A 17,073-nucleotide genomic window follows, 5' to 3' on the forward strand; every position below is an offset into this window, starting at 1 on the left:
TCTTGCTTTAAAAGTTGACAAATTCGTATTTAGATGCCAGGTCTAAGCAGGATCTTATTAACAATTATAGCAAAAATATTTTGTTTCAGTATAAACTGGGGAAATATGCAGGCGATCAGGTTGAGCGCCATGGAATTGCCATCAAGAATGGTTAAATATTGTCAATTTCACATGGTTCAATTAAATACCTTGTCCGTCCTGTCAATTTAATAGCCTTGTCCGTTAGGACCCTGGGTAAGAGCACAAAAGGTCCTGGGAGTAGAGTAGCTGCTGAGAATGGGGAGGGGCTGGAAGAGACCCAGCAAAATGTAGTGAAATCACCTTGTGTCTACGCAAAGGGGGGGGGCGAGTCTAGGTGAAGTTGAGACAAAACAGGAAAGAAATGATTGATGGAATTTGAGAACTTTTGTTATAAATAGGATTGGTTTATGTTACTTAATCTTTTTGTTGTTCCTGCCCAATGAGAATCAAGCCCTGTTAATTTCAGTAGTGGCTGAAACAGTTCCAAATGATCTGGCCTCTATGAAGTTCCATTTCCTGATGCAGTTTTGAAATTTAACTTTAATATAGCTAGATAAGAATTGAATTCCAACACATGGCAGCTTCCTCATGCAAAGGGCGGGTGGAGAAGTTGTTAGGTTGGTTTTTATTAGAGCTGATTTATCGTCATATCTTTAATGCCCCCCCAAAACACACACACTTTATCTGAAATAGATTGTGTAAAATTGCAAAAAAATAATTTTCTAAACTTAAAAAAATTTCTTTACATGCACATCATTTCCAGTTGCCAAAGTTTGAAAGTTCCTTAGAATTCTCCTGGTGATAAAGTTCGTCCTGTTGGGAAGAATTGTGAAAGACTAGTTCATTTATCCAGGTTATCAACACCTTCATTGTCTTTGAGTTATTTTACAACTCTGTAAATTTCAGAAAACTGATAATAACATACATGATCTTTGTCCATACAAATGCAAATTAATTAGGGGAAATTGATTGTTGATATTGGCCTATGGATAGATACATTTTGCATCTATTTGTAAATTCTTTTCAGAATTCCTTATTTCCTGTACATGTCTCTGCTCTTTGAATTCTCCTTAGAACCACTTGTAACATCTTACCAGTCCCCGTGTTAGTTAATGAGTTAAGTAAGATCTTGGGCATCTACTCATATCATTTATGAGAGTAATGATTATATCCTCTTTTAAAAATCATCCTTTAACATCACAGATTGTAGTTTGATTGTGTTATTTTTCCAGGATGTGCCAAGACGCCATGTACGCTGAGTCCTTAATAGTGAAGCAGGTATACATTTGCCTGACAGAGTCAATTGGTTAAGGTTATTGAAATTGATTTCATACCTTAAAAAAAATTGCTCCAGACATTGCAAAAGAAGATAAAAGTCCATTGCACAGCAAGAATCATTTGAAATACATCTTTAATTTTAAAAAATCTATATGCAATCTACAAAATACTTCGTTACATGATTATTAAGGCTCAATCTGTTTTATATCTGTATTGATGACATAAAATCATATTTTGAATAAGATATAATAATACTTAGTCATTATTAAGGAAGGCCTTCTGACATAATTTATAAGAGAAGAAGGGCTATATCGAAAGCACAGACCCAGAATGAAGGGAACTAAAACCCTAGAACTGTTTAATATATAAATCAGGTCAAAAAATGCCAGCCTTTATTTATGCTAGGAAGGGTTTTTTTCCATACTTTTTTTAATGGATAAACTATTTCTATCCCCATAAAAAAAGGAAATGTCCTTAAATTCAGATCTGTAAATTGATCAGGTAACCATCAAGCCATGAATGCATTTACGCGGCTAATACGATCCTTTGACTGGTAAGGCAACCAGACCAAACCAATTAGAGCAGAACAATTCATCCCAAACTGGCCCACTCCTTGGAAGTCTGCCATTGTGTCAATTAAACAAATGACCCCAAGGGGGTCAAACTCATAAAGCATTGATCTAAATTACCTAAATTAAAATGCTAGAAAGGAGTAGTTCCTCCTTCATTCACTTCCTTCCTCCATTCCCTACTTTAAAAGCAGGAGTTTTTATTGTTGTTGTTTGAAGATCATCATTTACTTTCTGGCAAAGGAGATTCTACTTCTTAATTGGTAAGTCTAAGTGGACCCTACCTGAGTTTTCACTTAGAGCATCAGGATCACATTTGACCTTCTGCCATTTCTGAGGTCAGAAGAATTGTATTAAAAAGCCTCTCCACCTGACACAGAATGTTAATTTAACATTAAGTAATGAATATTTAAGGATCCTAATAGATGTGCAAATGAACAATTATGCTGCAGCACCCCGCTGTTCCTGCCATCAACCTCTGCATTGCTGCAGAAACTCACTTGGGCTTCAGTCAGCCTTTTGTTACATTTCCAGCACTGAATCTTGAGACGTTCCTGAAGGCTGAAGGGCTGGTGAATAAATGACCCCAGCAGTGAGGTACCCACACATACTGGCAACCTGTGAAGCCTAAGGAGTGATTAATTGAACCCTGTGCTGAAATTACTTTGAGGTGTAAATATTCATCAAGTTCATCTGAATCAGACTCTGAGTTCTTTATGGGCAGGACGCCATGAAACAGATCTGCAAGGACCAGCAGTAATTAACCCAGCTACCATCCCTGGTATCGTGGAGCAGCATCAGGTTCAGCCCGCCTCCATATTTGTTCTGAGCAGATTGAAGTCACTCCAGAATGTGCCACACCAGATGATGAGGCCGGATGGTGGAATTTTTTTTAAATGACGCGCACATAGATTTGCCCTCCTATACATCAACAGTGAGTCTCAAGCATATGATATTATGAGCAATACATCAGCTGAAGTTAAAAAGAGCAATAACAATTCATTTTAACAGTCAACTTTTGCATTCTTTGCCTTTACAGTAAAATAATGAAAAGCATTAAATCTGCTGATTGATACAGATCATAAATGTTTGTTTTATAAAATCTGCATTTCTTAACAGATTAAAATGAATGTAATGTAACATTAAATAAAATGTATGAGACAAACTCTGTGGGCCAACAAATAATGTTGTTTGGAAGAACGCTATTATATCAGTTTTGACTCAAAACAAATCTAGTAAATAAAGAAAAATACCCACTAATCATATTTAAGGATCAACATAAATTGAAGGTACATTAATACCACATGTTTTTTCCACGTGTTTTTCTGACTAAAAAAATAACTAGAATATAGATTTCCTAAATTTAAAAGTCTGACCTTTCACTATAAACACTGAAAGGAAATTATAAACAGAATTATAACTGCTAATGCCATTGGCTTTTCATTAAAAAACAAACATTTACCTGGCTTTGAATAGAAATATCACTTCTTAGAAATGTAGATAAAATAATCTAGTGTCTTTCACTTCGCTCATCTTTTAAAGAAAATTACTCTAAATTAAGCAGAATTAGCATAAATAGCATGATAGCAGAGCTAACATAAAATAATCATAATATGATTTAGACTTCTACTCAAGAGAAGCTTGTGTTAATTACAAAAAAAATACTTTATCAAAATACATTCTTAGAGTCTGCACTTCTGGGAAACAATATTCATGAACTTTAAAAATTCATTTTTAACATACATAAATATTTTAACTAGTGTCCAATACTGGGATTCCATTTTGAAAGGAATCTCTCCAAGCAAAGGGCAATATGTCTTAGTGATTTGTACTGAAATATGTATATCAACAGAACTAGCTTCTTTGCAGCACACATCAGAATACAAATGTATTTTGAAAATAATGATACCGTGGGTGAAAGACAGGTACCAAATACAGCTGATGGTTACTCACCAGTGTGGTAACAGGACAGGAAGATAAATAATTCAGAGTCAGAGATAGTCCCACATCTCCATGTTAGCCTGTGGTTTCAACATCATCCTACAACTAACCACGTTTCAGACAAGAGCAAGAGGGAAAGTTAAGTACTTCGGTTTACGTCTCCTCTGATTGCCTCGTCCTCTAGTACTAGTGCTAGCGCAATAAGAAGAGGTAGGGGCTGGAGGATAATAACTATGGCCCTAGGTAACCCAGAGGGCAAAACTATCAGCCACCAAGTAATCAAAAATCAAAAATGCTCTGGCCAAGTGGCTGTCAGGTCACAATAAGAGCGCCTCTGAGTTTCACTAGGAAACAAAAACATCATGAAAATTATAGACACATTTTAGATCACACCCCCAGGGCACAAACGTATCAAAAGCATAAAGTACAGACGGTTCGGTTGCAGGTCTAAACTTTTCTAAACGTAACCACTGGACCTGTCGTTTCCACTCTACAGTAGCAGAACTTTGTGTGGTTTCTGTGAATTACGTATTTGGAAAGTGGGTCGTCATCACTGACTCTTGCTACTCCTACTGAGTTACGCAGTCACCAGCTTTATCTGGGTCTTCTCCATCGATTTTAATCCACTTCTTTTCTATTTCAACCTGTCATGCAAAAGCAAAACAGGGGCAGCATTAACAAATGCAACACAGCACAACATCTCTTCAGTCCTCGTTTGTAAATGAGGCAAGGACTCTAGCCACCTCATCCTTTGGACACAAACACAGCCCCTCTACCCTGTCGTGCCCATTCCCAAGTGAAGCACACTGCTCTCTTTTGGCACCACAGAGTCTCCCAAATCCTTCCCTTCTAGGGTCAGATCTGGAAGAGGACAAACTTTCTTCCAAGTCAGACACAGGTTTTATAAAATGTATACAGACTACATACACTGATAAGACATTTACAAATCTGGCTAGACATGCGATCAAAGATGCCCCCAAGTATCATATATCCAGCCTCTGGCCCACCTGAGATTTAGAGCACACCCAAAATCATCTAACTAAAACTAGTTTACAACAGTAAACAGCTGGGCCAAACCATCTGCCTGCCCCTCTTCTTCATCTCACCTCAAACGGCACCTCCTCACAGAGGCCCTCCAGGACCACTCTAGATAAGGAAGCCCTCCATCCCTCTCTATCCTCTGACCCTCTTTTACTCTCTTCTTAGAATTTGTCACTACTTAAAATTATGTTATTTGCTTGTTTACTAATTATTTTTTGTTCCACCACTAGAAGGGAGGCTTTATGAGAACAGGGGGTGGTCTTTTGTTCACCTTTGTGTTCCCAGCATCTACGGCAGCAGCTGGCGCTTTGAAACTGCTCAATAAATACTTATTAAATGGAAGATAACATTTTGAAACTGACTGCCACCCATGCTATTAAAGTTAAAGAGACTTTGGTATATAATTGTGAGCGGTCCTCTACAACTATGTGAAACTGGTACATCCCACGAACAGCAAACAGTATAAATGACATCTCCATGAGCACCTGACACACATTTCAGTCACACACAATACTTAGATGCCTAGTGTTACAGGTCAGGTTCCCCAAGAAGCAGATGCTGAGGTGGAGACTGATGTGCAGAAAGTTTACTGGGGAGGGCTGCCGGGGAGGACACCTGACAAGGAGGGGAGGGAAGGGAGCAGAACAGGAAGAGGGAGAAGTCGGGCCGCAAAGCAGTCCCAGTAAAGGCTTCAGCCGATCCCCAGGGAGGGCTGAAGCTACGAAGGCCCTGCAGGGTTATTCCAACTTGAGGTAAAAGGGTCTTTAGACCCCTAATCCACCAGTTACTGGACACAGGCTGCCCCAGGAAGGGGGCATGACCTGGAGCATGGCATCCTTCTTCATCCAGGGCAATTCCCAGCTGCCGAGGGAATAAGTCCTTCAGTCCTGAAGGGGCTGCACAGAACAGCGCCCATTCATCATTCATTTTACCAATAGAATAAAAATCACCAGACCCAAACTTACAGGCTTCTGAACAGATCGTCCAAAATAAAGAAAAATCCAGACTTGGTTACTATATTATAGAACCACCAGTTGGTGCTAATGATGACTTATATAATCACACCATTTCAAGATACTATGGGCGACTTCCCTTGCGGCACAGTAGTTAAGAATCTGCCTGCCCATGCAGGGGACATGGGTTTGAGCCCTGGTCCGGGAAGATCCCACATGCCACGGAGCAACTAAGCCCGTGCGCCACAACTACTGAGCCTGCGCTCTAGAGCCCGCGAGCCATAACTACTGAGCCCGCGGGCCTGGAGGCTGTGCTCCGCAACAAGAGAAGCCACCACAGTGAGAAGCCTGCACACTGCAACGAAGAGTAGCCCCTGCTCAACGCAACTCGAGAAAGCCAGCGCACAGCAACGAAGACCCAACACAGCCAAAAATAAATTAATTAATTAAAAAAAAAGACACTATTGGAAATGTGTGGCAGAGGTTATCTCTATATCTAAGTCTGAAGATGAGAAGGAAAAGCAAGTTTAGGAACAAACTTGTGCAAGTGTACGTCACTCTTTAATTCATCTGGCGCAAGAATGCAGATGAGCTGATGGTGAACATTTAAAATTGTGGTGATAGAGTAACTCAGTACTTCCCAAAGAGTGCTCCACAGAATACTATTCCAGAAGATACTGATAGGTGTTTTACAGGAGACAAGATTCCATAATTGATGAGTTGGGAGAAACTGAGTTAAGTTTAACAAGTTTCCTTATTGCAGAACTTCTCAGAGCCTTTGTTCAGCATTAATTTAGTGTACGATGTTCCCCAACTTATTTTTTTCCTGGATCATTATATGGGACATATGTTCCATAGAACACACCTTGGGAAATGCTCTTCTAACAAAATCTTTATTATAAATATGCTTCTGAAATGTGAACTTATTTTTAATGCCCTATTTTTCATTGAGAGCTGAGTTAAGTACACAGCACTGTGTCCTCAGGCTTCCACTATTCTCTAGAACTGAGGGGAAGAACTAGGCTCACTGGTGACCATCACTCTTTTCTAGGTCAAATACACACATACACACACACAGTCACTTAACAGGGAAAAGCAAATATCTAAAGCCAAATCAGGTCAAAGCTTCGGAAGCCCCAACCTGAACTCAAGGGCTTCGGGATGTACCTGGATGTTGTAGCAGGCTCGCTGATGAACATGTTTCTGTGGCTGGACATCACTCTCCACCCCCAGAGACCTGACCTCTGTCCTTGAGGCACAGGTGTCAAGAATCCCAAACTGAACAGTAGCAAATGGATACCAATCAGAGGGAATTTCTTGGTCTGATCCGAGTTCTAGTTTGTATGACAAACAATGGGGATGATCAGGACCTTGAAGAAAAAAATCAAATGGTCAGTCAAAGTATTTCAACGGCCATTGAACATTTCTCTTGAGCATAAGAGGCATGTAACCCTCTCTTTAATAAGCATTTCCATTAGCACTATGGTTGTGTGAATTCCATTAAACGACATACCATCAAAATTCACAATTTTGCACTAACTGGAGGGAAGTCTACCTGCATTTTTTAAGTACTAGCTTTGAAGTAAGTACAACTTTATCATTATATAGTTATATATGTTAACTCCCAAAATGTTTTCAATGAGAAGTATGCTGTTTCTTTTTTAAAAAAGAAAGTTTAATATTTCATTTAATTATTCAAATAAAACAATGACCAACAATACAGCGATCAGAAAAATTTAGAATTATATCAAGTTCATATGTGAGTGCCTTATATTGGGTGATTCTAATTCAGAATAATAAAAGTATGCTAAGTTTTTTAAATTAAAAGGTGAGTAACATTTATATTAAGCATCATTATTTGGCTATAATGTGCATAAGATCTGTAAAGAGAGAAAACTTTCTTTAAGTAGACTGAATAAGATCTTACAGTAATTCTTAATTTATTCATTTTCTTACCACTCTATTTATTGATAGATAATGCAAAGGTAAATTTCAGCCTAAATTAGGTCACATTATAAAGAATTATGATTTTTTAAAAAGTTAAACTTAATGAATTTTTTTACATTTCAGAAAATATTCTAGGCCAAGAATTCTTTTTTTAGTAGAATGGATTATTTTTTAGTACACTAATTCCCACTCACCCTCCTTAAAGCTTTGACTGGAACAAATGTACCGTGTAAATATGGGCATACTGACTTTCAGTGTTTCAATGCAATATCTCTTTTCACTTCACTTTGTCATATATTGAGCATCTACTCTATGCCAAGCCAGGCCCTGTGCCAGACCTAGGGATATCAGATATACACAAAAGCTTTAAGAGGGGTCAGGTACTGTGTGTGTGTGTTTATGTGTGTGTGTTACAATGGAGTAAAAAATATTTTCAACGTAATCACTATAGTAACTCTATAAATGTTCCATGATTCTGTTGCTTTAGTCCACAACATCTACACATCCCATGCAGCTATCTTTACTTAAACTAAATGTATGAGCTGACAATAATTTCAAAAGCCAGATTAAATTACTATACCACTGACACGACTCAAGAAAGAACATTTCCATCAGAATATAGCTTTAGGCACAAAAACAAGAGTTTAAAGGACTTCACTTAATTCTTAAAAGATAAATTGCCTTTCATTCCTTACAACCTGTTTCTTGTAGAGAGACTAATAGAATTCTAAGGCTGTAAAAGGCCTTGAGAACTCATCCATCAATTAACCAACAGATGCTCATTAGCATTTCCTCTCACTTGTAGGGGAGGACAACAGCGGCCTCAGAGGTGCTCTAAGCTACCCAGATCACTGCAGGCAAGTGATAACTTTATTCACACACACACAAAGCCAGGGGAGAGTCCACAATCCATTAGCCTTTCTGGCCTTCTGTCTGCAGGATACATAAGTTTATTTAAACTTAATTCAGGCAGTCTTCAGTCCTTTATGGCATAGTGGTTAAGCACATAAACACTGGACTCAGATGGCCCAGGGTCAGATCCCAGCTCTGCTACTTAAAAGGTGAGTGACCCTTGGCAAGTTATTTGATCTCTCTGAGCCTCAGTTTCCCCATCTGAAAATGGGGGTGATGATGATGATAACAACACAAACCTTATGGGACTGCTGTGAGGATTAAACAAGCTAGTTGGCACACATAAGAGCTCTAGGGACGTGGTACACTATAGTGGTATAGATAGAAGTGCACAGTGCTATTCTATTACAAATTCAGTATTGTTATTTAATTACCATAATTTTGCTAATGAAAGCACCATGAATTCTACCCTTGTAGAGCTGAAAATGATATTGGAGATGATCTAATTGATATTAGATGTGAATATTGATATTCACATTTTAAAGAGAAACTCTTTTGGAACTTTTGCAATGAAAATCACCCAAGCTGAAGACCTAGTACTCCAAAAATAGGTTTAGAAACAAAACCTTTCTACCCCCTTTTCTAAAAAACTGGTAAAAGGAGAACGTTTTTCCTTTCAAGTTTTCTGGCATATTTTTCCTGGCTTTTAAAACTCTAAATACTCTACAATGTTTAATAACTCACATTCCCTTTGGACTTTGATATCCATGAAGAGAAGTATCATGTCCGTCCTTAGCACAAGCCTGGCACATTAGGGGCTCAAAGGATATTTGTGGAATTTACAAGTGAATGAACAAAAGATAGAGGAAAATCATGTTCTTTATCTCAGTACTGACCACCAGGGGGCACTCTCGGGCTTCGGTAATTAGTCCCTCATCACTTTCTAAGGACCAGGAATGCAAATCACGAAATCTATTTAGGTCTAGTAGATACCGGGTCCCTCTTGAACCAAAATATTTCACACGTGAAACTGAATTGGTGAGAGCTGGAGGGAATGAATGGTAGAAGGATGACACAAGTAGTGGAGGAGGAGAGAACAACCAATGTGCTGAAGAGAAAGCAAAGAAAAAAGTAAAGGCGAGTCATATTTAAAAATTGGTTAAAACTGGGAAAGTGGAGATAGATACATTTGTTAACTGACCCTCCACCATGCTCACTTCTCTTTCTAATTCTACGCTACCATATGTACCCTCTATGACTAATCGGTGTTTTCAAATGTCCTCATTCTCTTCTCCCTCTCCTTCCTCCCTTTTCCTCTCTCTCCCTCCCCCTCCTTTTCCACCACCTTCTCTTCCTCCTTCTCCCCCCCTCCTCCTCCTCTTTCCCACCCCCAGCAAAATCTGTGCACAAGAAACTGTCCTCTGTTGTCATTCACACCTTAGCCTGAATGAACTATCTGGGGCCAACCTTTGTTGTAAAACGAAAGGCTCACCCACTGTTAAAGGAATATTAAGCATCGATGTGCTGGTAGAAGAGACATTTAAGGAGCCAGCATCCCTTCCCACCTCCCCTGATATCACATGTAAGTTATTTCACCAATAGGAAAATTCAATTCCGATCTCAAAAATCCCCAGGAAAGGGGCATACAATTTTTTTAAATTAGTACATATACTTCATACATTTTTTTAGTTTCCTTTCTAAAAAAATTTTTTTTTCTAACAGGTTTTTCAGAAACTAGCTTGAAAGGGTAACGTTTTAAAGACCCTCTTTTAAAATCCTCTGTTCTCTAAATGCCCAAGTGATTTTAAAATCATACAGAAACATCGAGATACTCTAAGTCCTTGCTCCTCTACGTGAGGTCCATGGCCAGCTGCACTGGCATCACTGGAGCACGTGTGGGTGGCACAGTATTGGGGAGCCCCACCTGCTGATTCAGAGTCCACATTTTAACAAGGTGATTCATATGCACACAAAAGTTTGAGAAGCACTGCCTTGGGATAAAGATTTCCTCTCTGCCCCAACCTTACTCTTTCTATGCTTCTTCTCAAGAAGCAAAATGCCAGGCAGCCTCTTACTCTTCGCATTATCCTCCCCCAACCCCTATCGTGGAGAAGCCTCGGCGACAGGGCCACGTGATCCCAGAAGTGTCTGGGCCCCAGCCTGGCTCAGAGCTGCCCCCTGCCCCCTCCCCCAGACTCCACCAGACACAGCCTCACTGCCTTTTCCCGGGCCTCTTCTTGGTGCACAGACCTGATTTGAACAAAGCAGCTTTATCCCAAAGAATCTGGTCAGTGAATTCTCACCACGTAATTGTCTGGAATGCTCACATTCTGTGTGAGCCTGGTGCTATGACAGTCTTCCACAAATATTCCCAAAGGCCAAGACCAAGTCCAGCCAGCCTCTCTGGGAATGCACACTCTTCGAATTGTTCTCGGTGAGCTCAACTGCTGGTAAATATGGATGGGAGGGCAATAACAGGGCTCTAGAAGACACAGGGATACACAGCAGGGAGGAGTGATGCCTGGGAAGCCATGACAGGTCTCCCAGGAGAGGTACGAGGCCAGCTGCATGGGAGAGCCTCTTACAAGCACCAATAGCTGGGCCTCACCCTGGGAGTCTGACTGGTAGGGATGAGGCCTAAATATGGGTATTTTAAATATTAAAGCTCTAATGATTTTAAGGACTCTTAACATGCAGCCAGGGCTGGGAAACAGATTTTAAAAGGAGTGAGGAGAGGCTATCTCAGCTAATGGCACCATCGCCCACCCGGACCTCCTCCCAGCCCCTCCCTTTCCCCCAGGCCCACAGACCATTGTCACTGTCTCGAGGTCACCTCTTCTGAATTCGCTCACCCACCGCTCACCTCTGTCTCAGTGCTCCCACTGCCCTCCACCTTGGTCAACCTCTCTCCCCTCCTACCAGCCTCCCTGTACTATAATCTACTCCTGAATCTTGCCTCTGCAACGTACGCCTGACTTTCTAAAACAAGGTAGGATTCTGTCACAGTCATGCCTGAAAACATTCCTGAGGCCCTGCTGACAAACTCCACACCCCACAGCCTGGCTCACGGCCCTCCTGGCAGGCTGGTTTCTTCTCCAAGTATCCCCTCGGCCCCATAACTCAGGTAAGGTCCCCCACCGACACGCCTGTGTTTCTGCTGTTTCTATCCTTGATGGATTCACTGATTCTCACAGGCCAAGCTGAAGCAGAGCCTTCCCTACTGCCCCCTGCTGTTGATGGCTCCTTCCTCTGGGACCCCTATTAGATAACGTCTGTACCTGTTCCAGAAGAGAAGAGAGCAGATTTCCACAGCTCATTTGGATAGCTGCTTCCGCGTCTGCCTCGCCTACTAGACTTATGTTTCCAGACAGCAGGGATCATGTTTGCATCTGTATCCCCCAAGCACCCAGCACGGAGCCTGTACCTAGAGGAAATTCAGTGGGTGTTTGTGGAATGGACGTGTGAGTGAGTGAGCCCTCTTACTAAATTCTTGTTGACTGAATCAATTAACTCTACCATTAATTCTGAGAAAATGCACTGTTCTGAACAGGAACGTTTTCACAAGAAGCTTTGTATGTTGTTCTCCTTCCAAAATTAGAAAAGAATGATCGGTACAGGTTCTCAGTTAAAAAAAAAAAGGCGTGGTTGCCCCGGAGGGTCTAGCTGGAGTGCCTGCTCCGAGGTAGAGCAGCTGGAGTGGGCTCATTGCGACCCTGTCCCCCTGGCCCTCTGACCCCAGCTGGACAAGCCAGCAGGCTGAGTCCTCTGTGCTCCTCTCTCAGAGGCATAAGCATTGCTGCAAATCCAGGCAAAAGGTGCACCTGACCTTTTGTTCTGGGCCCAGTGACCATCCCTAGGACCAAAGGAGAACAGAAGTCAGGTTATCACCCAGACCTCAGAGGACATCTGTGGACCAAGGAGGTCACAGTTCGCGTTCCAGCCTACCTCCCCCTTTCCCTTTGTGTTCAGCAAAATAAAAGGCAACGATATTCTGATTTTTATAACGTCTCTCACCTAAAAGGTAGCACAAATAACTTTGAGAACAGATCCCTTGTAACCACACACTCAAAACCTCAAAATCTGTTTCCCTGGGGGGAAGATAATCTGAGGATGGTTTGAGCAACGTTATCAAGAAGGCAGGAAGCATTACCGCTGTGGATGATATCCTGGAAGATATTCCCATCATGCTGGAGTTGACCAAGAGGTACCGTTAGAGGCCACGCCTGTGACCACGCTATCGTATCACTGCCTCTCCCCGCCGTGGGCCTGGGCTCTCCTGGCTGTTCCTTGGGACTAGAAGGTAACCACCAACTACTGTGAGTCAGGAGGACACGGTGGAGGGGAATTTGGCATGAATGAATGGAGAAAAGCAGGGAGTGTCAGGAAAGGCTACTGAATGGGGGCTTCCCTTCAGCACAGGGGCCTAGGGCTCCTCAGCTGCCAGCTGTGTCTCTCACCTGCTGGAACCTGTCTGTAGCTCAAGATACAATCAGTTGACAGATGTTAAGCCAGAAAACTGCAGGGCACAGAAAAGGTGGCATGCTGCCCCTTAGGTCCACTGTAGTCTGGGGCTAGCTCTTCCGGCCCCAAAACAACACGAGACCTGCAGAGCAGTTTCCCTCAACCTGGGTCATACATTAGGTTCACCTGGGGAGCTCTCAAAACATATGGGTGCCTGGGGCCCTCCCCCAGAGGTTCTGATTCAATTGGCATAGAGTAGAGCTTAAACATCAAGGTTATTTAAAAGCTCTCAGGCTATTCTGACGGCCAGTTTTGAGAAACACTGCTGTAGGTCCACCCTGAATAAAAATGCTTCCTCCACAGTCCATAGCGTGGAGGGCCCTAGGATGTAATTCAATTCCCCTGAAGGATTAGACTAGATGTGAGCTATTTGGAAACAGGGATCAATCTTACTTCTCTTTAGCCCCAGCACCCGATGTGGCACTTGGAATACAGTAAGTGCTCAATGAAGGTTTGCCTAAATGATGAATGCATCAACTCAGATGCCCCAAATCTGCCCCCAACTTAGCTCCATAGCCCAGTGTTCTGCCAGAAGTAACTGAACTAAAACAGGCAGCAGCCCTAACTTCAAATTTTGCTTTTTTGCTTTATTATGTTACACCCACTACTAACTTACTACTTTAAAATAAATGCAGTACTAGGGCTGTCTCTTCAAAGTTCTAAGCTTCTAGATTCATTGTTTGCCTTACAAAATAAAAAAAAGTAACCGAATTTTAATGCTTAATTAAAATTAAAACAACTTGTCAAGATGGTCAAATTGGTCAATTCAGCAAAAGAAATTAACTTGGGTAAAAATGAAAGGTAGTCTTATTTCAAGAAGCAGGGAATAAAACCTAAGGAGGAAGTGGTACTGGCTGAGAATACAAAAAAGTTCAGGTATGTTCAAGGATGACAGATCTTAAAAGGTCAGTTAGGGAATCTAAGCTATATGAACAATAATTTTAATATCTGAGGCTGACGGTTGATGTCAAGAAGTCCAACTAGAAATTTTCCCTCGGTACCACCATCCATAATAAAATCCTAGCCTCGGATGGTATTTCTTATGATACCTTAAAAAAATGTTAGGCTAAACTTATCTGGTAGAAATAGGCATAAGGGGACACAATAAACCAGCTGTTTGACTAGATGTTCCATCTCCCACCCAGCGATGTAAGCATGGCCTCAGCTGAATGACGTCACCCCAACTGCCTCAGCCTGGTTTCAACCCAAGGAGGAGGGGGGGAAAACATTTAAGTGATTTCACATGAAAATCAGCTTGGAGTGTTGAATATTTACTTGAATTTTTATCAGGAAGCCGGTCTATCTTCCATACGACGGCCCGGTAGGCACTCTCATATTTTGCTGACCCCACAGTGACCTGTATGACAGGTTCAGATTCAGGTTCATGTAAACTCCCCAGACACGCCCGGCGGTTCATTTTGGCTTTCAGGGACTTCTGCCTCTGGAGGTTCATGGTCCAGAGGGCCTTGATCCACTGCGATGGCACAGGAAAGTGTATCATTATGTTGTCACAGGACCTCAAGGATGGTCTCTGGACCAGCGGGGCCATGTTGACAAAGGCCTGAAGCTCCACATGCGCCCCCTGGACAACCACTACAGACTTCAGGGAAAAGGGAAGGTCTTCGCCGCTATACAAAGTCTTGAAACGCATCAGCTCAAACCGGCAGGCATCCAGAGGTACGAACTTAATGATTCTTGATTGCTCAAATTCTTGTGCGTTCACACACTTATGGAAATGATAGTCAAGAATATCAATCCCCTTCTTTTCTGGGTCTTTTTCAAAATAGCATTCATTTCGCTTCTGCAGCTCAAGGTCATTCAAGGTTAAAAAGCATTCTGTGTTCCCATTCACAAAGCAGAGGCACCAGATATGAGTTATCACAGCACTTTCAACCAATTTTCCTTCTTCTTTAGTGATTTTACCCCAAAAGTTGTCCACAATTTCAAGGAAAACTTCTTGCTCCTCATAGTTCTTCTTTGGTTTTGAAACAGCTGGCAGCTTCATCAGCTCCTCCTCCACACTGGTCAGAAAGTCAAGGAAGTCATGGTACTCTGTGGATCCCAACTTCAGCATTTGTTCTATGTCTGGTTCGTGAACTACTTCTGTCTTAGAATGGTATTTCCTTTTTTCTGTGTAAGACACATGTTCGATCTTCACGGTATGGATTTTTCCTGTCACACTAAAGTTCTCAACTTTGGGTTCAGAAAGCCTGCAGTATGGATTGAGCTGTAACTCTTTAAATGGTTTTTCTAACCCCTTCTCATAATACATTTGCAAAATTCCTCCAGGTAAGACTTTTAGAAAAATTGGCCCCCACTGACGGGAAGACATCACGTTCTTCTTCTCAGGAATTCTCAACATGAAAGACCAGCCGGCTTTTGGCTGACTCCTGAAGAGCATGTGGGGCACAAAGGAAGAGGCAGCATCTTCAGCATACAGATACTGCGTAGACAAATTTCCAAATGAGTCTTGGTTCTCAGCTGATTGGAGATGTTCAAGTTTCTCACAGATGTAGTTGAGTGAACATTGATTTAAGCCTTTTTGATCAATAGGCATCTCTTTGTCTCTTGATGGGACCATCTTTCTGCTTCCTGGAGGGTCAAAGGTGAGCTGGGAAGCACTGCCTTCATCTTTCCAAAATGGACTTGAAAAGGCACAGTCCTCCTGAAAATACTGAAACTGGGGAGTATCACTTTGGAACCCTAGGCTTTCAGCCTGGTGAGGGCTCATTTCATCTGGAAGACCCACTTTGGGAGCTGGATGTATACATGAGTGGTCACTGAGTAAGGAAGCATGGGATAAACAGGTTGGTTTAGTAGGCAATATGGAAGAACCTGCTCCAGGTATAAGTGGACTGTTTGAAGATGATTCTGGAATAGGATAAAGCACATGAGTCCCTGCTTTGGGGATGCCAGGAAAACCTGGGAAGTCTTTGGTAGGTGTAGAAAGAGGAGAGTTACTTGGAGGTCCTGGACTGAAATAAAAGTCTATGATGGGAGAGGAGAGAGGGGTACTGCTGGTGGAGGAATATCCACTGGGAAATTCCTTAGTACCAGAAAGGTTCAGTTTAAGTCCATTTGGCCTACAAATGCCTTGATTCTCCAGAGGGAAATTCTTTGACTTTTGAGAAGACTGAAAAGCAGGGTCATCATCAAATGTGACCCAATTGCCTGGGTTTGTGGAGCACATCTTTGGGATCAGATTGCGGTCTTGCCAATGAATCAGATATGTTGTCTCTGTTAAAGGAAAAAGAGAAAATAAGAACATAAAATGAGGGGGAAAAAATTCAAGTTACTAGAGGACATTTGTTCTGAGAAACACTTGGATTTAAAAGTATCCAGATTTATAAATTAACTGAGTTTAAAGAAATGCTTAAAAACTGTAACACTTTTAGGGCTTCCCTGGTGGCGCAGTGGTTGGGGGTCCGCCTGCCGATGCAGGGGGTGTGGGTTCGTGCCCCGGTCCGGGAGAATCCCGTGTGCCGCGGGGCAGCTGGGCCCGTGGGCCGTGGCCGCTGGGCCTACGCATCCAGAGCGGCGGGAGAGGCCGCAGCAGTGAGAGGCCCGCGTACCGCAAAAAAAAAAAAAAAAGGAACTGTAACACTTTTGATGGCTGAATGAATTAAAAAAACAAGATCTAACCATACACTGTTTATAAGAGACCCATTTTAGATTTAAGGACACACATAGACTGAAAGTGAAAAGATGGAAAAAGATATTCTATACAAACAGAAACCAGAAGAGAGGAGGGGTAGCCATGCTAATACAGAACAAAATAGACTTTAAGTCAAAAACTGTCATAAGAGACAAAAAAGGGCATTATATAATGAAAAAAGGGTCAACTCACCAGGAAGATATAACAATTATGAGAATCAGAGCACCCAAATATATGAAGCAAACATTAAAAAACTGAAGGGAGAAAAAGATACCAACATAATAGTAGTAGGAGA

At 41.8% G+C, this 17,073-nt stretch overlaps 1 protein-coding gene across 1 annotated transcript in view; it reads right to left on the reverse strand.

The window, feature by feature from the left end:
• Nucleotides 1-1,414: 1,414 nt before the first annotated feature.
• The window catches only part of STON1 (stonin 1), a 53,695-nt gene continuing 38,036 nt past the window's right edge, over nucleotides 1,415-17,073 (reverse strand). The window contains exons 2-4 of the mRNA XM_067703028.1: nucleotides 14,399-16,360; nucleotides 6,971-7,173; nucleotides 1,415-4,453 (exon numbers count right to left, since the gene is read on the reverse strand). Coding sequence (XP_067559129.1) covers nucleotides 4,379-4,453; nucleotides 6,971-7,173; nucleotides 14,399-16,313 — 2,193 coding nt within the window. The 5' untranslated portion in view covers nucleotides 16,314-16,360 and the 3' untranslated portion in view covers nucleotides 1,415-4,378. The remainder of the gene's footprint in view (nucleotides 4,454-6,970; nucleotides 7,174-14,398; nucleotides 16,361-17,073) is intronic.

The sequence above is a fragment of the Pseudorca crassidens genome, chromosome 14, assembly GCF_039906515.1.
Source record: "Pseudorca crassidens isolate mPseCra1 chromosome 14, mPseCra1.hap1, whole genome shotgun sequence".
NCBI lineage: Eukaryota > Metazoa > Chordata > Mammalia > Artiodactyla > Delphinidae > Pseudorca > Pseudorca crassidens.